Genomic DNA, 22447 nt, shown 5'->3' on the forward strand with positions numbered 1-22447 from the left:
CTGCAAAAGGTCTTCCCCTCTGGTTGAAATGCCCATTCTTTCAGCCAGATGCTGTGGAACTTTTAGGGAGATGCCTAGAAATGTGGCACCTATCTGGAGTCATAAGGCAAATTCAAGGACCAAGCCATTAGCCAGGGAAAGGAGAGCAGTAAGAGAGCACCGACCGACGTCCTCTATGCTACCCCAAGCCATTATACAGTCTACTTTGGTGCTTCCTGCTACAAGAGATGGTAAATCTTTCTAAACTACCTACAGCTGGGCATTGGGCAGGGTATCCAGTGTGTGCTCCTGCTGATCCACTCTTCAACTGATCCACTTTCCACCTCACTCTCTGCCCTGGAGACTGACCTGACTCCTCTCGACTGGCCCTTTGTCTCCTGACTTCCGCAGGGTTTAGCTGATGGGGAGTCCCAGCAGGAGACTGGAGGGAGGAGAGTGGAGGCAGGCCACTGTTCTCCTAGCTTCTTCCCCGCAGGGCCACTTTGGCTGGCTGAAGCCCCTGACTGAAGGCTGCTGCCTCTCTGATGGGGTCTTTTCTCCAGGAGTCTTCTTCCAGGTTCTAGTAACTGCTCCCCTCACTCTGGGCCCAGAAGCTATTACCAAACAGCTCTGCTGATACAAGTTCCTTGATTCAACTACAGTCTTAACGCTTTTGTAAACAGTCCCTTTAAAAAGTCTTCCTCATAGAATCCGAATCTAAGTATGCTGCTGCTTGTTGAGACTCCCAACTGATGGAGACCGTCTATTACTTGCAGCTGAAAGTTACCTAAGTGACACCCCAGCACCAGACTTCAGTTTTTAAAATTCAGGAAACATCACAATACAGACAATTCCAGGACACTTCCATTCCAGTTTTAAGTGGAGTGAGTGTGTCTGTGGGTGGTGGGAGGCAGTGGTTGGAGGAAATAAATGGCACATGCATGTGTGTTGTCTGGGTAGCCCTGCAGGAAGCACGTGATGAGAATCACATCTGAATAACCCTTAACAGTACATATTATACATTATACACACTTTTATTTACCGTAACACTGTGAGCTAGGTCTCTTGGTTTTCATTTTATAGATAGGATCAGGTGAGGATGAGAACTGGGAATTAACTTCTCAAAGCTGCAACAAGGGGGTGAACCAGGAACGGAAACCAGATCTACTGACGCAAAATTCTGTGGTTTCCTCACTCCCCAGGGCTTGCCCTTCCCTCTGTGAATCAAGACCAGAAAGGCAGGATGCAACCAAGAGGGAAAGGGAAGAGGCAGGGTGGATGTGTGGGTTAATCCTGCCCTTCCTATCCTCACCCGAGATTTTTCTGCAATTCCTTTAACATATAAGAAAAACTACATATGCTAGAAAAACCCAATCTAACAGCTTGCAGTAGCCTGGGATTCCAGAATAAATACTGAAATTGGCAGGACACTGAGTGTTCTTCCTCTCGATGGGTCACGTGAGGACACTGCCTAATATCTGTCATGTGTGCGTCTGGGAATATACAATATTTATGCGTCATTCAACACTCAGATACCTCTTTCTTGTGCCAAAAAGAACTGCTCTGTCCCCTATCTTCTGATCTGACCTAAAAATGTCATCAAAATCTGGCCCCAAAGACCTATAAATTCTTTTTAAGTGGAGGACTTCAGTATCCTCCCAGCCTCCTAAGAGAACGGCTTGGATGAAATCATGCCAAGAACTGAGTAAGTGGGCAGGGTTTTTAGTGGAAACCATAGTGCTGTGGCCACATGTTCACAATACCATGGGGGTGGGAGGGTGGTCCTTTGGCTGGGATAGGCTGGGAGGCTACTTAACATTTTAACATCAGGGGAAACACAGCCCAGATTCAAGAGTCAAGACCAAGTCATGAGACTCACTGGAGTCGAACTCTGGCATCAGCTCCGCCTGCTTCTAGGCAGCTGTGCCTTCACCTGAACAAATCACCCAGAACATGCGGGGGAAAACACAGCAAAACATAGCACTCCACAGAACTCCAGCACGTGGCATCTCAGGAAACTGACCCTTGAATTCAGTTTACTATCTCAATCCTTTTCCTGAAATCTGCTGAAGGTGGTTTTCACCACCCCCACTAAAGGGGTAATAAATAATGTAGCAAAATTAATAACTCATCAATTGCTGAATTATTGTGGAAACAGCCAGTTCTTATTGATACAGGAAGATATTCAAGACCTAGTTCTGGGTAGACAGAGAAATACAAATACTGTACAGTACCTCTTACACATGGAATCTAGGAAAGTCAAACTCGGAGAAAGAGAGTGGTGGAGAGGGGTTGTAACCAGAGGATGAGTAGGGGGAGGGGGTGGTGGGGAGATGACGGACAAAGAACACAAATGTCCAGTGGTGAGATTCTCAAGTTCTGAGGATCTAATGTACAGCATAGTGATTATAGCTAATAATACTGTATTATATACTTGAATTGATGTTTTCGAATTGTGGTGCTGGAGAAGACTCTTGAGAGTCCTTTGGATGCAAGGAGATTAAACCAGTCAATCCTAAAGGAAATCAACCCTGAATATTCACTGAAAAGACTGTTGCTGAAGCTCCAATACTTTGGCCATCTGATGCAAACAGCAGATTCATTGGAAAAGACCCTGATGCTGGGAAAGATTGAAGGCAAAAGATGAGATGGTGGATGGCATCACCGACTCAATGGACATGAATATGAGCAAATTCTGGGAGACAGTGGAAGACAGAGGAGGCTGGTGTGCTGCAGTCCATGGCATCCCTAAGAGTCAGACCCGACCTGGCAACTGAGTAACAACAACACAGAATGTTGCTAACAGGGATCTTAAACAGTCCTACCACAAAAAAGAAAAGGTAATTATGTAAGGGGATGGAGGTGTTAGCTAAGACATGGTTGAATCAGTTTGCAATATATAAATTTATGAAATCAATACAATGGACATCTTAATAAAGCTGTGGGTGGGAGGAACAGTGACAGTTAAGTGTAAGTGATCCATAAATGCTGCTACAGATTAAAAAAAAAAAAGGCCCAATACGGAGTGAAGAGGTAAGGCTGAAAAACAGGTTTTGTAAAAAAAAAAAGAAAAATACATCCATCAATATATGTGGGAAAAGACCTAGAGACACAGATAAGATAATGTCAACTGCTGTCTGTGGGTATTGAGTTTATAAATGACTTCTCCCTTTGTAATTTTCTCTATTTCTGCAAAACATATACAACATTGGACTGAAAGATCTTAAAAAAGAAAACAAGAGTTATTTCTGGGAAGTAACTTCATACCTCACATGGATTACTTATATCCCAATTTTGCTGATTTGTTCCACGACTGAAATGACTGGAAAAGGCTCACTGAAAGCAAGCACTGGGGGAAAAAAAAAGTCCAAAGCAGCAGGAGGTACTCATTTTAAAACAACGGGCCAAAATCTTTCCAAGAATTTCAGCTACACCTAGCCCTACGTTGGGAGCAATCAGTATCCATTTTGCTACGGCAGCTGTATCCGGCCTTAGAAGATGTTGAGAAGTATTTATTGAAACCTGCACCTAATTGAGAACTGAAATAAGGGGATCTTATTTCCACCCTTTAAATGTCTTTAGATTAAACGCCGAGTCCTCCATGCTGAGCTCAATCAAGTTCTGGTACTTATTTTTTAAAAACTAGATGGACAGAGATTTCAATTTTCAAAATGTATCACACACTTAAATTAGGCTGAGGACTAGGTGCACAGAAGGACATTTCACTGTGCCCTGGGGAGCATAAAGGAGGGAAAAATCTGAGCAAGTCAATTAAGGAACTCACCTTGCCAGCAAGATCCCCTGGTACTCTTCCAGCTGTCTCATGAAGCTGGGGTTGGGCTTGGTCACTGTCCGTCTTTCCTTCACATAGTCATAGGCTCGGTCCAAGTTCCAGCCATACTCCTTCATCGCATAGGCGATCACAGTGGAGGCTGAGCGACTCACCCCCATTTTGCAGTGCACGAGGCATTTAGATCCGTGTTTCCTTGTTTGGGGGATTCAGGTAAGGAGGAAAACACAATAGTGAGTACATTTTATCTTTTTTTTGGTTGAGATTTTTGATGTGGATCATTTTTTAAAGTCTTTATTGAACTTGTTAAAATATTGCTTCTGTTTTATGTTTTGGTTTTTTGGCTGTGAGGCATGTGGGATCTTAGTTCCCTGACCAGGGATTGAACCTACACCCTGCTGCAGGTTAAGGTAAAGTCTTAACTGCTGGACCACCAGGAAAATCCTTATAGTGAGCACACCTGAAAAGCTAGGTTCTTAATGTGTCCATGTCTCCTGTTCAGCCCTTCCACTTTCTTGCTATGTAATTCACCCCACCTGAGTGCACTTGTGTGCACCTCTAATCATGTGTGTGGGGCAATCCTGGTGCATTCAAACAATATTCACTGTCAATATTAAGCCTCTTTAGTTCAGTAAACATTTACCGAGCATTTACCATGTGTGAGACATTGTGCAAGGTCTGGGATGCAAAAATAAGTAACAGGTTTTCCCTAGAGGGTAGGATTCACTGGGAGAAGTGGGCAATTAAAATTCAGAACGGTAATTGCAATGACAGTTGGTCACAGAGCACAGAAGGAGAATTTTCAATTTAGAGACTGGACCCCATTTTGTGTGTGGCTGCAGGCCAGTCCCCTCGGCCCCAAGGGCACATTTCACGGCTGGCAGGCGATTGAGTTACAGGTGTGGTGGTGATTCAAATAATTTATCCAAATGCTGGGAGTTGCTTCCAGTTCCAGCAAGAGTTCTGTCCCAGGAGGAAAGCACAGACCAAATGAAACTGACTCTCCTCTTTACTCAGACGCAGCCCTGGATATTACTTTTCACAACACCACCACCCCTGCTGTATCTAGGGACTGGCTGTATAACCCAGGGAACTGGACAGGACCATGTGATGCACCACATGGCTTTCTCAGCCAGAAGGGTGGCATGAATAACAAGCTGTTTGTTTGTTTCTTCTTTTTTAATGGGGTAGAAGAGAAAACAAAGTTACCATAGAGTGACACAAACAAACAAACTCCTCAGTCTTATGCCAGAGCTAATTACCCCAGATCTGAACATTACTCAGTTATGCTAACTCTACTAATAACACAGTGTCTGGCCTGGAGTAAGCCTTCAGATGTTTGCTAAATGTATGAACAAACTTATGGATCTGCTGATTTTATCTGTCAGCTGTAAGCAGGATCAACATTTTAAAATCTGCAAAAAAGGATAGTTACTCCTATCACTAGAATACATGGTCTGGGATCCTTCCCAAGGGGTTATCCCAATAAATTTAAAAATGCACATGTTAGCCCAACAGGGGAAATCTACTCATTCACTCACTCACTGTATTACAGTAGACATGCTTCCTTCTAGAAGCTTATAATCCTTCTGCTAGAGACAGAGACACATGAAAGAGTTAAGCACCAGTGAAAGGAGGCATGAGGTTAAGTGCCAAGATGAGACAGCCAGCCAGATAAGCTATGAGAATGCAGAGCATGGTCTGGAATAATTTAAACAGCCTCATAAGAATGGTAAAATTTTAGCGTCCTAATGGCTGGTGCAAGTGTGTGTCTCTGTGTACTTGGATGATCCCAAATGACTAGGAAATATTTGTTTTGCTCATGGCACCACAGAGGCTTCATTTAGACTACAGTTGGGAAGCCACGTCACAGTGACTCAGATGGACGTTCAGACATGTGTTCTGTATTTTCCCATCAAGCTCTGACAACTTTAATACATTGAATTTCAGGTCTTTGCCTGCAGGCAAGGAAGGTACTCAAACTTGGCCAATCTTAAGAAAAATACAATTATGAAATCCATTCCTATGAAAACATTTCTACATTTTGAGCTGGGTTTTTTCAGTGAATGGCTTCTAACGCAGATAATGAAGGATGTGGAGTTGGTTTTCACCTACCCCAATTTCATCTTTCAGGTTCAGTGCTCGCCCCACCCCCTTACTTCAAGTGCCAGACTGTCCAGATTAAGCCCGGCATCACGTTAGGACTCCTAAACTCACCCGAGTGTAGGCAGAGTCTGGAATTTGGGGCCCTGAATAGGGTTGAGATGTCCAAACGAGATGTCCAGGGTGCCCCTTACGGAGGCGCTCGCTCTCAGATGCTGACCTACACTTACAGAACATGAGGGTGCGTGCCTCTCAGTAAATGTAACATGGGTGCCTCACGTATTTCCTTTCAACCTCAGCCCTGCTGGAATCAGCCTTTCTCTTCACTGGGACTGGGGCCTTGTCTCGATCTCTAGCCTCTTTGGCTGTAGCCCTGACTACTGCCTCATCTTTTCCAGTCCCCTTTCCTTAAGGAACTAGACTGCTCCTATAGCTGATGGACTGAAAGGAGACATGATCTTAAGTTCAAGTCTTGTCTCTACCAGTTGTTACTTAATCTCTCTTTGAACCTCATCTCTATTCTGTCCTCCTCTGTACAGAAGGAAGACAGTATACACCTCTCTGGGTTTTGGCAAACAGAGGAGAGAATATGTGTAAAGTACATGGCACATAGGAAGTAAGCCATGAGGGGTATTATCAAGAATAATTTAATAAGAAGCTTCAACAGTACAAAGGTTTTTCAGGTACCTCTAGGAGATTGACAGAATGGGCTCAAAGCTGGAGTACGGGAATGGGAATTCAGGGTAACTATGAGGAAGCATTTTCCAACCATGAAGGTCCTTAAGTGAGGTGTGGTATCATTCCTGAAGGAGGACTTTAAAAACAGAAGTGCTTCTCATCTGCCAGGGAGCACCTGAGTGTCGCCACACCTGCAGGGGGAGCGTGGGCGACACATTACCTGAGGGTTTCTCCTTTTGAAGGAATACATAGGACTGGCAAGGAAATCCCCAGGGACTAAGAAAAAAGTGTTGATATATTAATACTAATTAACACTAAACCCTAAATTAATACTATGGAATCGTTTCAGTAAAAGGAAGACAATCACAGAAGGGCCAGAGAAAATTTTCACTATTTAGAGTACCGCAAATGTAAAGGACTTAATACTCATTGGAAAAGGCCTTGATGCTGGGAGAGATTGAAGGCAGGAGAAGGGGGCAGCAGAGGATGAGATGGTTAGATAGCATCACCGACTCAATGGACATAAATTTGAGTAAACTCTGAGAGACAGTGGAGGAAAGAGGACCTGGTGTATTGAAGTTCATGGGGTTGCAAAGAGTTGGACATGACTTAGCAACTGAACAACAACAAGAAGAGTAAAAACAAGGGGAAAAGATTTCCAAAGCTCGCTGTGTCTTTCTGCTTGATTTCAGAGAGGAGGATCTACTTTCCATCTGTCTGGAGTAATTTCTATTCTATAACTTTCAAATGTCCTCACTGTCAACTTCAGAATTTCTTCCTTCTCTCATTTCTATTTCTTTCTTCTCTCATTTCTATTTCTTTTGCTGCAGCTTGAGTTTATTTTCTCTCATTTTGTGCTCAATGGAAATAGCCAACATGAAATCATCTTCCAGGGGCTTCATCTACTTAAAGCAAAAGTATTAAGTCACTAGTCATCTTTTTTCCTAAGAAATCCCAGTCTCCTTTTTTTCTTTACTTCCTTTCCCTGAGTATCATCAGTAAGTTATCTACAGCTTTCAGGCCCCAGCCGTGTGTGGTGCAAAAGGAAGAGGAGTCCGAATGTGCACGTGGGACCATGACTCACTTTGCTTTAGAGATGAATTTGTAAGTGTCATTCCAGTAAGCCAGGAGGTCCGTTGCCTCTTCATCATACACCCGAATGTTGTGATACTCAAAGACTCCCGGGAAGAAGTTGTCTATCTCTCGAGTGACATTCAAGATATAGCGAACCCTGTGAGGAAACCAAGAGAGAATGTGAGCTCTACTACTCAGGTAGTAGAAATCCAATTCCCAGCACTGTTTTTCTTATTTAAAACTGGTTTACTCCTGAGGCTGAAATTAAGTACCAAAAAGCTGAAAAACAAAAACAAAACAAAACAACCCTAAGAGGCTATACTTAATACAGAATCTGTAACAGGGTCCTGGGCATACCTGGGTCTCAGGGATTTAGCTGAGAGAGAAGCTGTCTACCAAGTTCAACATCTAAATTCCATTTTCAATTTGTGTGTAGTTCTACAATCTCATCTTTCAGAGTCTTTTGAAAATATGCCTTGCAATTTACTCCAAAGAATCAACTTGAAGCCGGTCATCTGACAAATTCTCTTCAGTCACAAAAATTATACCAGCAACAAAATTTATTCTGTGGAAGTCATGTGTATTAAATCAGATTATTAACATGTATCTTAAGAAAAAAAAAATAGAAGGAAATATTTCCTATCTTCCTAAATGCCAGATTGTCGGCTTTTTGCTCTATTACTCCCTTTAAACTACATGAAAGGCAAATGAGGCCAGGGCTGGGAGGGTCAGAGGAAAGTTGGACTTCAAACTCTCTCAGCTCTCAAGGCTGCATTCCTGGCTGCTATGACAGCAGATGTGTCTGAGAGTTCTTCCAGGCTTGCAGAAAATGGTTTCTGTATCAAAAATTTCTTCTGCTGTCTCTCCCACTGTGCAATCTTAATAAATGCCTGGGTTTAATTTGCCAAAGGATTATCTTTTTTGCAGTGCCGTGTGGCCTTAAGACAGCACTTTTGCCTACTTCAACAATACAACACAGTCATTCGTTTCTCTCTGTAGAAGTGATTTCCTTCTCAGAACCACACATGGACTTCTAGAAACCCAGTCTCTGAAGTCAGAGGAAGGACTACAGAAAGGGAGAGCCATGGCGAAGCAAACCTGTGGTGAAGGTCAAGCAACCAAAATTTTTCTGGGACATGATTTCAATCTATTTCAACTGAGCATCAAAGTCCATCACTAGAAAGGATTTTTTTTTTTTCCTTTTTAATTTAAAAAGCAAGCTGGGCTTCCCTGGTGGTCCAGTGGTTAAGACTCCATACTTCCACTGTAGAGGGCACGGGTTCTATTCCCTGCTGGGCGAACTAAGATCCTGCAAGCCACGTGGTGAAGCCCGCCCTCCCCAATTAATTAAAAAATAATAAAAGGGAAGCAACATGCACCTGTGGAAAATACTCTAGAAGTTCTCCAAAAGGTTACCATCTGATCCAGTAATTCCTCTCCTAGCTATAAAATGAAGAGAAGTGAAAACATGTCCACCCAAAGCCAAAAAGTGGAAACAACCCAAATGTCCATCAAATGATGAATGGACAAATAAAATGTGGTGTGTGTGCATGTGTGTGTGCATCTCCATAAATGGAATATTATTTGGCAATAAAAAAGGAATAAAGTAGTAATATATGCTACAACACTGTAAACCTTGAAAATACAATGTTAAATGAAATAAATCATTCTTAAAAGGCCACATATTATGTAATTTCATATAAGTGAAATGTCCAGAATAGGCCAATCTACAGTGATAGAAAGTAGGTTAGTAGTTTCTAGGAGTTGGAGAGAAGGATGGGAGTTGGGGGTAACTGCTAAAGTGGCTTTCCTTTTGGGTTGGAAAAGATTTTTTAATAGATTGTTACACAGTTCTGTGAATATACTATAACCCACTGAAGCACACATTTTAAAAGGGTGAACTATAAAGTATATGAATTATATCTCAAAACTGTCAGAAAAAAAGGCAAGCACACTTCTTATTTCATTTAAAATAAAAATGAACAACTCTCCCATCCCCAGTCCCATACTTCAGTAAGGGATTATAGCAGGACAGGTTTCCCAATCTTCATTATGGAAATCTAGGCAGCCACTACCCATTGGAAACGGCACTCCTTGAATCTTCTTTGCCATTTCTGTAAAGGAGCAGCAGTTTACTTGGAGTTCTAAAGTCAGTGGATTGGGAGAAAATGGCTTTCTTGTCAAAATTACACTTGAAAATCCCTTAAATCATCCACAGGGGCAATATACATGTTTTATATACAGATCCCTGAACTGTAATTCTTCATCCATTTACAATGAAGCACTAGTGAATTTAAGAAACAAGATCTAAGTAGATGTCTAAGCATCTAACCATACTTGTCTTTTTCTGTGTTTTATAATTTATCCTTGTAAGTGGTAAATGAGATAAACAGGTCTCATCTCTAGCTGGGGATATCAGTCAAAGTATACACATACATGAATGATTCTAATACATTTGGCAGGCAGTGCTCTATCAAGTCAGATTTCTTACTCAACACTGTATCAGGTGCTAGTTTCCTGCAGATCACAGTCTGTCAATTTTTCTATCATTCCTTCACATTTACTGGGCACCCTTTTGGTATAAAGCTCTAAGTTTGGTATGTTTCACACAAAACTAAGATACAGTCTCTGCTTTCAAGAACTACTGATTCAATCCTCATCAACTTAAATTTTCCAAGTTCTCTTTATTTTCATACCTTAAAATTAAGTAACCAGATTTCCCCCCTCCCCCAAAACTCTTTGTATAATCACTTGTCTTTCTTTCTTCTGAGGGAGAAATAGAAGTATGCATTTAATCACATTCAAGATAGCCAGAAGGCTGACTTGTAGCTGAGAAAACAGGCAGTCAGCAATCAGCCAGGGAGTCATCACTATCTCTGAGTTTCAGTAGGTCTTATCTCTGTCCAAATTAAGAGTTAGCATGGCCAATGTCCAGACATGATTTTCTCTTCTCTTAATGTAATGACCTGACCTAAAGCTGAGTCTGATGTAAGATTTAGGCATTAGCTAAGAAGTGAAAAGGAAGAATGGTGGCTTTTTGCTTGTTGAAGGTTCACTGTGGTCTCAGCTGCTACAATCAAAGAAAACCATACCGCTTAGGAACACATTTCTTAACACAAGTCAGTCTTCTTGTTCAATTTTACATTGTTCATTTTATATTTATAACCTACCTAGTCTTCATGCACCTTATATAAAAGGATAGGGACTGAGACTTATTGTTCTTTGGATTCCGAGCATCTAGCTGTGCTTGGCCTACAGAAATTGCCCAATAAATGTTGATTAGAGAGCTGTAAACCCAACACACGCAGTTCTGTGTACTCTTACATAAAAACAGGAACCACAATTCAGAGAGACAGTAAAAAGATCAATGGTTGCCTGGGGTGGGGGTGGGGAATAAGTGGACAGAGCACAGAGGATTTTTCACGTAGTGAAGATACTCTGTATGATGTTATCATGATGGACACATGGTCATTATATATTTGTCCAAAGTCACAGAAGCTACAACACCAAGAGTGAACTTTTACATAATCTATGGGCTTTAGATGACTAGGAGGGGTCAATATAGGTTCATGGGATGTAAAAAATGTACCTCTCTGGTGGGGATGTTGAAAATGGGGGGAGGCTACACATGTGTGGGGGCAGGAATATTCGGGATATCTCTGTACCTTCCCTTCAACTTTGCTGCAAACCTTACACTACTCTGAATAAAAAAAACCCCAATAACTGGGTTTGATTTTTACACAGCATGAAAGGCTTATACATTGGTCTTTGAAAGACTTTCCACTGCAACAGCTGCTCTTTCTTGGGAGGAGGGGATGAAACAGAGGGAGGATAGCTGTTTTAATTTTTATTCGATTTCGCCCAGTGAGAACCAACTGGAAGCAACTCTCAAGCTTAAACTTCCGCACTGACACCTCTTGGTCAGGAAAATGCAAAGATAAAACAGTGATATTTGCCACCTGGGGGTATCAGCAATTGCTCTGTGTCCTTACCCTCGGTTCTGTAAATCCTCTAAGTTGGAGGCATTCCATTCCGAGCCCTGCAGAACCCAAAAGACAAGGTTAGGGAGAGAGAATTAGCAAATGGACCAAATACAATACTTGAAAAGTAGTTCTATGAGGGGAGAAGCACAGTTTCTAAAAAGAAGGCCAATAATGGCTACCACGTTTCCTCTCTATGTATGCCAGGGACTTTAAATGCTATCATATTCAGTTCTCACAAATGATGAGAGTAAGAAAGTTACCTTCATTTTTCAGAGATACGAAAACCAACCCATATAGAATTCAAATAATTTCTGCTCACGATCACATTTGCTCTACTTACAAGGCAGCTTTAACATTGTCACACCAATACCAAAACCAATAACAAAAATATTAAGTTCAAATTTTCTTTGCATTTCTTTTTTTTCTTATATCACACTAAGGAGTATAATCAGAGTATGTTTTATGCTTAAGTTATCTGAGTTAATTTTTTCATGTGAGGTTATCAATTTGATATACATGTGGGTTCATTTGCTCCTGCTTATATTCAATTTTAGGGTGTGTTTTTTCTTCCATGTTTTCCATCTTTTTTTTTTTTTTTTTTAATATAGAAGACTTTTAAAAGGTTGAGAGTCAAAAGTTTATTAAAAAGTAAACTTGGAAGTCTCACTCCCACTCCTGTCTCTTCAATCCCCATGGGAAACCATTTTTATTAGTTTGTGGCTTATTCTACCTATGTTGTATTTTGAAAAAATATAAGCAAATATATATTATTGCTTCTGACTTACACACAAGTACTGTACTACATCTACTTTTTTTGTTCTTTGCTTTCTTTACTTTACAAGGTATCCTCAAACCCACTCTGCATCACAGTGTCACTTTCCCCATAGTCTTGCCAACAAAATGTGTGGTTAAGATTCTGAATATTCTCCAAACTGATAGGTGTGAAACTTTATCTCAGTGTAATTTTCACTTGCATTTCTCTTAAGCGTAAAAGTGAGCAACTATTCAATGTTTTAGGTCCATTTTCTACCTTTGAGCTACCTGTTCATGTCTTTTGAAAAGGCAAAGTTTTTAAAAATAAGAATTCATCTATTTCAGAATAATGCATTAAGTGGAATTTCGCATTAAAAGACTCAAGTTCAAGTCCTGACTCCCCCTCTGACTGGGGGGCCTTGGGCAAACTGCTTACTTAACCTGTCTTCACTTTCCTTATCTGTAAAATAAAACACTCCCCCCACTCTAGCCCTAGGAATCTAATAGATGGATACCTTCCCCTCAAACTACAAAGTTTCTCCCACTGCTTTTTCCATGTGAGAACACAAAGAGCAATCCTGACCACGCTGCCACACTGATCTCAGACTACAGCCTCCAGAACTGTAATGTTTCTACCGTTTACACAGACTTCCCTGTGGCTCAAATGGTGAAGAATCTGCCTACGATGCAGGAGTCTAGGGTTCGATCCCTGGGAAGTTCCCCTGGAGAAAGGAATGGCAATCCACTCTAGTATTCTTGCCTGGAGATAGAAGCCTGGTGGGCTACAATCCACGGGGTCTCAAAGAGTCGGACTCGACTGAGTGACTAACACACAGTTTATATGCCAGCACCCCACCTTTCTCTCCTCCCATCACATTTCTCTCATTTTAAAATGGAAAACCCTCTCTCCATCCTAAATCCTCTAGACATTGTCCTTCTTTTCTTCCCTTCATGGCCAAGATTCCCCAGAAATAGAATACTCACTTTCTATAATTCCTCATTTCCCATGTATATCAACCCAGAACACCACGGCTTCTTGCCCTCATCACTCTTTTGCTAATGACCTCGTCTAATCGTCTACACCAGGTCACTTTGGTAATCTCACTCCACTGGCTTTCTAAAGTAGTTTTCTTGATATGGTCATCACTCCCTCCTTACTTAGATCAGATTGCACAAATATCTAGCTTCATGCCTAGCACAATAAAGAGGATCATCAAATGCCTGTTGAATAAATGGTCAAATGAGATAAGTAAATGAAGCACTCTGAAAATTGTCAAGTGTCACTCTAGCACTACCTTTGCATTACAAGTGATCTGTAACCTGGCCACTGAACTAGGAGACCTCAAGGATGCTGTAGGAAAAGGTCAGTAAGTGATGGACAACTTATCTCTTGTAGAGACCAGTGCTCACTTGACTTGCTTTTAAAATAAACATGTATAAGAGATTCTTAAGACTCTGTGCTCAACCTTGGAAAACACTCCCACACCAAAGAAACAGGCAAGAATAAAAACAGGACTTTCAAGGAGACAGAAGCCAAGCAATAAGGGTTGGGTGTCTAAACTGGAGCCAGGGAAATGTGACCACCTCACTTCTTAATTTAGAAATCTAAATCCCCTACAGAATTCTGTCCAGCTAGATGGAAATAACCCTGACGTGATGGGAAGAGTCCACGGTTTATATCTACCAGTCCAGAGAAACTTCAATCTGACAATCTGAAATGACACATACCCAGAAACAAAAGAAATTAAATTCATCAAATACTGACTCAGTGAGGCTCACAGTGAGTGACTTGGGCTCTGCTTTGGGCTGCTTCAGCTTGGAAGAACTGGAATCAACATGGTGTCATTACTTTCCTGTGTTTAATACCAATGCCATGCATATTAGCCTCCTGGGGTCCTCCACAAACTCAATCTTTTTTTTTTTTCCTCCATGTTTCTCAGGCTTACAACAACATACTTCCATGTGGGTTTTCACTAAGTTCTATGTAATTATGCTAAGCATATTTTAATTGTACAGAAGCATAAAATGAAATCTTAAAACTGCAATACATCTTAAACTAAGTTCACTTCCATCTTTCATTTTGGTTCACCCACATTGTACTCTGGCCCAAAGACTTAAGTGACTGACTTTTTTTTTCAAATGTTATCCTTAGGAAATAGCCTTGTTGGGGACCAAGTGTTCCAAGCAAAATGTAAGAGGACATCACATTTATGGCAAATGAGGAGGACTGTATTAGGGGTTCTGCTAAGACCCGACAGCTTGACATAGAATCTTCAAGGACTGGTATGCCTGCCCAAATCTTTATCATACCATAGCTACAGCGTCAACACTGTGAGCCCCTTTACTGTGGTACAAGCTCTACAATTTCTTCTAAAAAGTTGATGGTACACATCTCCAGCTGAGGGCAAAAGTCCTGAACAAGAGACTTACCTTAATGTTTCTTTGAAATGGAAACTCTCATTTTAAAAGGATTTGTAATGTCAAATCTTGAAAAAGATAACCATCAGTGGTAAACTTCTGACTACTTTTTTATTCACGAAGGAAACTACTGGTTGCCTGTCCAATAGTTCCGTGTTTCCCTTGTTTAACTAAGAAAGTTGTTGGCCTTTCTGCAAAGGATCTCTGTTCACATCTAGCATTTTCTCAGCCAAATCGGACAGCCTCCAGGAGAGCTGTTGATACTGAGATTTGGTCGGGCAAAGGCTTCCAACTCAGAGGAGTAGTACACTCTCAGGGGTGGGGAAGAACTTTTTCTGGAAATACCTTGGCTTCCAACCAATCAACCCTGTCTTCTCGCAGCAGGTTTTTCTTTAAATTACACTCTATACTTTTCTTCTCCACATCAGCTGGACACATTTCCGAATAAACATCTCTGTGCAGTGCACTACAGACCGAGCATTCTTCCTAAGGCAGGGGAGAATGCCTGCTGCCTCCCTTCACACGATCTGCTTGCACTCCAGGCATGGCAACTATGAACAAGACGAAATGACTTTGCAGAAAATTAACACCACCACTTGCAGTTTGGATAAGACCTCTTTTTCCAAGTCAACTGCTGGGAAAGCCAGCGGAGCACAGACTCACTGGAGGAGAGATACGGGTTTGGACACAGGATGTGGCGACGCAAACAAAGGGAGGAAGCCATGAAGGAAGAGGTACAATAAGATGTTTAGACAACCTGTTCGTGCACTTATTTTGCTGCTTAAGAGTTAAATTTCAGAATTCTTCAGTTCAAAAGTTGCCCCCCCAAAAGAAAAATATTCACAAGGCAAAGAGCATGTCCATTTCTAGAAAACAGAATAATATCTGAAGCTGAATACACTTTCCTTTTTCAAAAATATGCACATAGATACATATTAAAAAAGTAAAACAAGAGCTAGAAGGCAGTATTATATAAGGATGGTTAATGGTGTTTATCTCTTTTGGTGTTGATTAAATGTCGTTTATTGTCTTCTAGAAGTTGTCTAAATTTTTTGCAATGAAACCAAATTATTTTTGTAGTAAGAGAAAAACCCAAGACAGAAGACTATGTCAATAATCATGAAATAATAGGATGAATCTAATGAAACAAATACTCAAAGGCCTTGCTGATTAGGGACTAATTTGGGGAGAATTGGATTGTTCTTTCTGTTTAAAATACTACTAACATGTATTTATATGTCCTAAAATAGTAACATTTGAGGAAGAGGTAAGGAGAAGGTAGTTCTTGAGAGGGTGGCATCTGAAACACAGGGAAGTATGTCTGAAATTAAACAGTTAGATAGTGACTGAATTTGACATTTATCATGTCCACGTCCTTTTAGGTATTAAGATTCAAGCTCAGTGGAAAAGCAACTCCAAGTTTATAGCTTTGGTCACTTTCTAATGAGTTATTTTTGGCTACAGGCACTTGCCTGTCATAAAAATTAGTCATGTTACATGGAGACAGTTGGGGGCAGGGTCCATTTGAATGAATGACTCATAAGTTTTCTATGGACAACACAAAAAATTCTTTCCAAGGATATAAGAACAGGGAATACTTAAACCCTCATAGAATTACACACAAAAGTCAGCAAAGCCAGGTGCTACACAAATGGAAAGGTCAATGACAGTTTTGCAGTATGATCTACATCCAGAAATGGCAACACACATTGGTCAAGTTAAAGTAATGGAAAAGAAGTTCCCCTCCCAGCTCACAGCTTTTCATGAGTAATTTCATAGCTATACACCCCATGAATCACTCGACAAGCACACACACTCCAAAGTGTCAACAAGTTAATTCAGGGCACAAGCCTTCAATGGCATGAAGTCTAACTGCTGGGTGAAATAAACTCATATTCAGGGTGAGATGATCCAGTTTAGTCAGTTCCTGTGCATTTATTCCTCTTCCCTGTTTTCCAGCTTCTAATCATTTCACAGCTCACAAATGTCCTTATCAGAGAAAGGAAGTGAAATTCAAACCAATTGATTTAGTTCCTTGTTAGCATTTTTAGTCAAAGGATGTGAGGACTGGAAACAAAAGTGAGGTTTTGGTGTCCTCCACTGACTTTAATTATCCTTGTGTATCCTTGGTCCCACTACCATGTACAGATGAAAACAAGAACTCATTAACATTTGGGAGATAAATCGGTCTTGGGATTTTAGAATCTTTCCTAATCCATCTGTCAGAGAGCTCTCCTTGGGCTAATTACAAGTCACTGAATGTCCAGCACCATCAAGAACAATTTTAAGTCACTGCAGATTTGGTGATCAAAAAGTAACTGAGGGACTAAAAATATAGTTGCAAGGTTTCAAATATTTTGAAAGTCCAATAGTCTGTTAAAGGTAGTTTTCTGCTCTGTTCAGATGTATCAGACCTTAGACCCATTTGGCAGATGTGGAAGAGTGACGTCCAAGGATCATTCTATTTGTATACACTGGACTGGTCTGCTTTGTGACTATTACTTCCAACAGCATGAGATCTTTAACCACCCATGGGGAGAAAAGGCTTGATCTGTAGCATCTGCCAACTTCCTTGGTGTAAATTTCCCCACCATAGTCAACTGTTGTCATTGAGTAACTGGGAAGAAATGAGCAGAAGCATACCATTATATAACCTTTCCACCACACAACAGGCGTAAATAACCTTTAGAGCACAGATAACAGTAAAATGTAGTCAAATAATTAGGAAGTGATGAGGTTTGGGTATTTATTACCTTTGTTTTTAACATAAGCTACAATTTATTTAAGTATAATAAAATTTGATGATTGCCCCCCATAGGTTGGTAGAGACGAGCTTCGGCACACCCCTTTAAATTGGTCCTAAAACTTACCAAGAACACATGCTCAAATATCTGTGTAGGGCTATCCATCTGACCAAGGATCACTATCATTTCATTATCTATAAATTCCTTGAATTCTCGCAAGTTGCACACCATTTGCATTTCCAGTTCAGTTCGTATCTGAAACAGAGATGACATAATTGTACTAACCTCTGAATGGTCCCTCTGGACTTTCAATTGCTCACCATTTCCAGCCCCTCTCCTACTATTAATCTATCTCCAGCCTTGAACAATGAGGACTCAAGGTCTCTTACCTCTTTCGATGTGATATTCTCCAAATCCTTCTGCATCATAATCTCCCTTAATCTGGTTTTAATTAGCCTCTCTGTCCGCTCACGTTCAGTTGGTCTGAGAAGAGAGAAATGGTGATTTTTCTTAGGTAGGATACTGACCAAGTTAATGAATGTGTCATTTGATTATGTTTCCAAATTGTCAGGCCTTTCCTTTTGTTACTCTTAAGTTTATATTCTGGAGACAGGGAAAAAGGAAATTGATATTTTAAAAAGTTTCTTTTCAGAATGTATAGAATGTAACAGGGAGAAATTATTACTTGAAGAGACTGTAGATGTCTAAAAGCCCATAAATACATTGATGTATAAAGATCCAAGAAGGAATAAAGACAAACAGGCTACACTGAGTGTAGTACTTTAATGGAGGACCATTTCCCTCAAGTAACCCTCAGAACCGCTTGTTGAGCTAGAAAACCAAGCTGGGTATGACCTACTATGGAACTGCATCTTTTGTTGCTTAAAAATGCCACCCAGTGTTGATCAATTGTTGCTATGAATGGGAAAGAGAGGAGTGATTTCTGCCTTCTTCAATGAAGCAAATTCTCTTCCAAAATGCATTTCAAGGATTAACTACCTAGAGTACCCTATCCAAAATATTTTCCTTTATTCACAAAAGCTCTTGCAGTATTTCTGTGAAATTATTATTCCCATTTACAGATAAAGGAAATAAACAGCTGAGAGGTTAAATGATATGCCAACTGTCACAATGGCAAGAGAACCAGAACTCTTTGCCCAGTTTAACACTCTACCTGCAGGATCATGCTGCTTCCATTAGTCTTCCGACTCTTTTTTAAAAATAAAAATTTCCCTTGGCACTTTATTATGAAATCAAACTAGGAGGCTGATTCTCCAATTACTAGAAAGATACTGGTTCAACATAACTGGATGCTTCTCTCTAAAAGCATTATTCCCTAAGATGCAGCATCTGAGTGGGGCTCACACAGCTCTCTTTCTGTCTCCGCCTTCCCTCCTACCTACTCAAGAAGGTATCTGTTCTGTACTTCCTTATTTGGAGATGGAAATGGACTAAGCCGTCAGGCATCCTGCCTGCCTTTGCTGCCTACGGCCTTATCACTGGCTGCAAAAATAGCTTCAGTATAATCTCCAAAGATGGATGCTCTGAGCCCACAACCTTGGGGTTCCCCACCACTTGGACTCATAAGTTTCTCATGAACCCTGCATAGTATAGCTAACACCTATGCCATTCCCCTGTCAATCAGCTCAAGCACCCCAGTCTTGACCAGGAATAAAATGCTTAACCACGCTCCCCACCACTTTTCCTAGACAGAGCTAACGGCAGAAAGTTACACATTTCAGTCATCTATTAAAAATAAACATTGGTTTAAAAAAAAAAATTTTAGCACCTGACTGCAATGGGTTCGATGCCCTAGTTTAGCAGCCTTTCTCCCTATCCTTCACATTTATTGGGGCAGAGTGTTTGGGAGCAAATACACCTGGGTGGTTTTTTTTTTTTTCCTTTTAATTTTTTTTTTGCTTGTTTTGTGTTCTTAAATTTTGGGTTTAGTTATTTTGCTGCGCGTGGGCTTTTTCCAGTTGTGGCAAGCGAGGGCTACTTTCTAGCTGTGGTGCGAGGGCATCTCATTGCAGTGGCTTCTCTTGTTGCAGAGCACAGGCTCTGTAGTTGTGGTGCGTGGGTTTAGCTGCTGCATGGTATGTGGGATTAAATCTGTGTTCCCTGCATTGGCAGGCAGATTCTTTCTTTTTTTTTTTTTTTTACCCCTCTCCCCACCGCCCCGGCAGGCAGATTCTTAACCACTAGACCACCAGGGGAAGTCCACACCTGGGTTTTAACTCCAGCCCTGCTACTTACTATTTATATGGCCTTGAACAAATTTCTTTCTTTCACTGAGCCTGGTTTCCTTTTCTATAAAATAAGAACAGTAATACTCTCTGTCTCATGAGGTTTTTATGAGAATTAAATGAGATACTATGAAGTGCCTAGTATAACATTTGACCTACACCGGAGGCACCATGTACCTATGTTCCCTTTTCAACCTTCCTTGGATTTCATAATATAAACTTTATTCACAGTGGAGCACTTAAGTCCATTTTGGCATACATTCTCTGTATCCTCAGCATTCTTTTTAAGGCTCTTCTAGTCAACTTAGGAAAGAAGAGAGAATGGAAAAGGCATACATCACCAACATACTTTCTCCCTTGATTTCACCAAAGAAAAATTTGGAAAATACTTACATACAGAAAGAAGATAAAAGTCACTGAAAATCCTTCTAATCATTATTAGTACTCTGACCTACAGCTCTCAGTCTCTTTTACTATAGACAGACACTTGTTTACTAAATGTATCTTAAAACTGCGGTTATATTGTACATACTGAGAATTAACATTTAATGAGCCTTCACCATGTGCCAGGGACTATATTTTACGTATTTATTTATTTATTTTTGCTCAGGGATAGAGCGAGATTATGGGCAATTTCATTTTCTTTCTTTTTTGGGGCTGTAATTTTCAAATTTTCTCTAATGAAATCAGAAAAAATGAAAAGAAAGGTTTTCTCTCTCTGATTCAAAATGTCTGTTTACGAACCAGATGAGACGTCTGTTCCTCTGACACCCATCAACCAGTCGTAAAGAGTAAATCGGTAACACTGCTCCTGTGGACTTTGCTGGCAATCGGTGGTTAAGACTCTGAGCTTCTACCCCAGGGAACTAAGATCCCGCGTGCTGTATGCCGTGTTCAAAACAACAACAAAGCAAAATAAAAAACCAAAACCAAAACAACAAGAAAACACTGCCCCCAATTCTGAAGGCCATACTATGCTTGTCTTTTTAGTCACTGTGGAATCTTGAAGGGACTAGAGCTACTAGTACTAACTGACCCTCGTACCAATCATACCCTACACAGAAAAGTTTCCATTTTTTAATGACTATTCCCTGCACACGATTCTTGGAAACTTCACTTTTTTCTAGTAAAAAAGCATTTCTTATCTAAATTAAGCCTTTAAAAAATCATGAACTGCTTAGGTGTCACTTCAGGAATCTGAAGGCAAAGGGGTGTAAGATCCTTTTAGTAAGTCGCTACTCTTCTTTCCCAGATGTAGAAAATACCTTGTAGGTGAAGAAAGATCAATTCAGAGCAAAATAAACATCCTGATTAATTTCGAAAGCAGGAACTAGGTATGAAAAAATTTCCAAAATAGTCACATAAGTTTCAATACACAGACCTAACTAAAAGGAAATAAACATCAGCTTCAACTTAGGTCTTTATCCAATTCACAGCACAGCAGGGAGATTTAATAAAATATCTACAGACCTGATAAGTCAAATGCGGGCTGAGTAAGACATGAATTATAAAATGTATTTTAAAAAATCTTAACAGAAATTAGTTAAAAATTCTGCATAATAATGTCAGTATTCTTTAACATTGACTGGAAACATCTTGTTTTCTGAAGTGTTTAGAAACATCCGCGCTAAAGCTTTTCAATGTCATTAACTTGCTTAGCAAATGCTTCTTTTACAGATAATGCAAAGACAAGAGCTCAGCCGAACTCCTTTAAAGTCAATTTCCGATTAGTGGAATCGGAATTAATGGGATTTTATGGTACTGCAGTCCTTAACTGTGGAGACTCCGCTGTGCCCCGGTGTGAGACTCTTCAGGTCTTTGCATACAACAGAAAGAACAGAAAGAAAAGGGCAGATGTGTAGGGTCAACAATGACTAGCATCACTGTAAGGTTAATTCCCTGAGAGGAGAGACTAGGGAGGAACATGCTGCTTCCAGACCCCTGAGAACCTGACAGAGGGGACGTCTGGGATCCCCAGCAAGGTGACTTACATGTCTGTGAAGAGAGCAGGAGAGTCAGGTCGGTGGGACTGCACATCCTGCATAGCGTTCCATTCGTTGACTGAGGACTGGTCTGAGTTGATATGGCTCTCATAGTAACTCACCCAGGTGAGAAACAGGCTGCCGGGGTAGTAGTTATGCATCCTGGCCACTTCACAAGCCTTGTGTAAGCTCTGCAGCGCAGACCTGAAAGACAGGCTGGGAAGTGAGACTGGAGACCTGTGGGATACCTAAAGGCCAGTAACCCATGTATACCCCAAACTCTTCCAATTTAAAAATCTTACAGAACTGGGCTTCTGGAGAATCTACTGCTTGGAAATCAAGATTCTCTGATCCTGATTATAATAATACCATATTATCTATTCATAGCAATCAACTAGACATTTCTTGCTGAAAAATATGATGCATTATAAAGGTGGGGGGTTGGGGGGGGAGTACCAGAACTGACAACCTACCAATGGAAAATAGGTCCAAGTACCTGCAGAGCTCACCATGAGCTCATAGTATATTTAGTTAGACATTTGTTGCTGTTGTTTAGTTGGTAAGTCATGTCCAACTCTTTTGTGACCCCCCATGGACTGAAGCCCACCAGGCTACTCTGTTCATGGGATTTTCCAAGCAAGAATACTGGAGTGGGTTGCCATTTCCTTCGCCAGGGGATCTTTCCAACCTAGGGACT

General features: G+C 40.8%; 1 protein-coding gene across 4 annotated transcripts in view; it reads right to left on the bottom strand.

Moving 5' to 3' along the window:
• Positions 1 to 22447, bottom strand: part of SSH2 (slingshot protein phosphatase 2) — a 229516-nt gene that overhangs the window by 15511 nt on the left and 191558 nt on the right. For all 4 annotated transcript variants that reach the window (XM_061142991.1, XM_061142989.1, XM_061142988.1 and 1 more), the window contains 6 exons: positions 21760 to 21954; positions 17912 to 18005; positions 17649 to 17777; positions 11617 to 11663; positions 7635 to 7781; positions 3764 to 3964 (listed from right to left, as the gene is read on the bottom strand). In XM_061142991.1, coding sequence (XP_060998974.1) covers positions 3764 to 3964; positions 7635 to 7781; positions 11617 to 11663; positions 17649 to 17777; positions 17912 to 18005; positions 21760 to 21954 — 813 coding nt within the window. The remainder of the gene's footprint in view (positions 1 to 3763; positions 3965 to 7634; positions 7782 to 11616; positions 11664 to 17648; positions 17778 to 17911; positions 18006 to 21759; positions 21955 to 22447) is intronic.

Source organism: Dama dama, chromosome 5, assembly GCF_033118175.1.
Source record: "Dama dama isolate Ldn47 chromosome 5, ASM3311817v1, whole genome shotgun sequence".
Classification (NCBI taxonomy): Eukaryota; Metazoa; Chordata; class Mammalia; order Artiodactyla; family Cervidae; genus Dama; species Dama dama.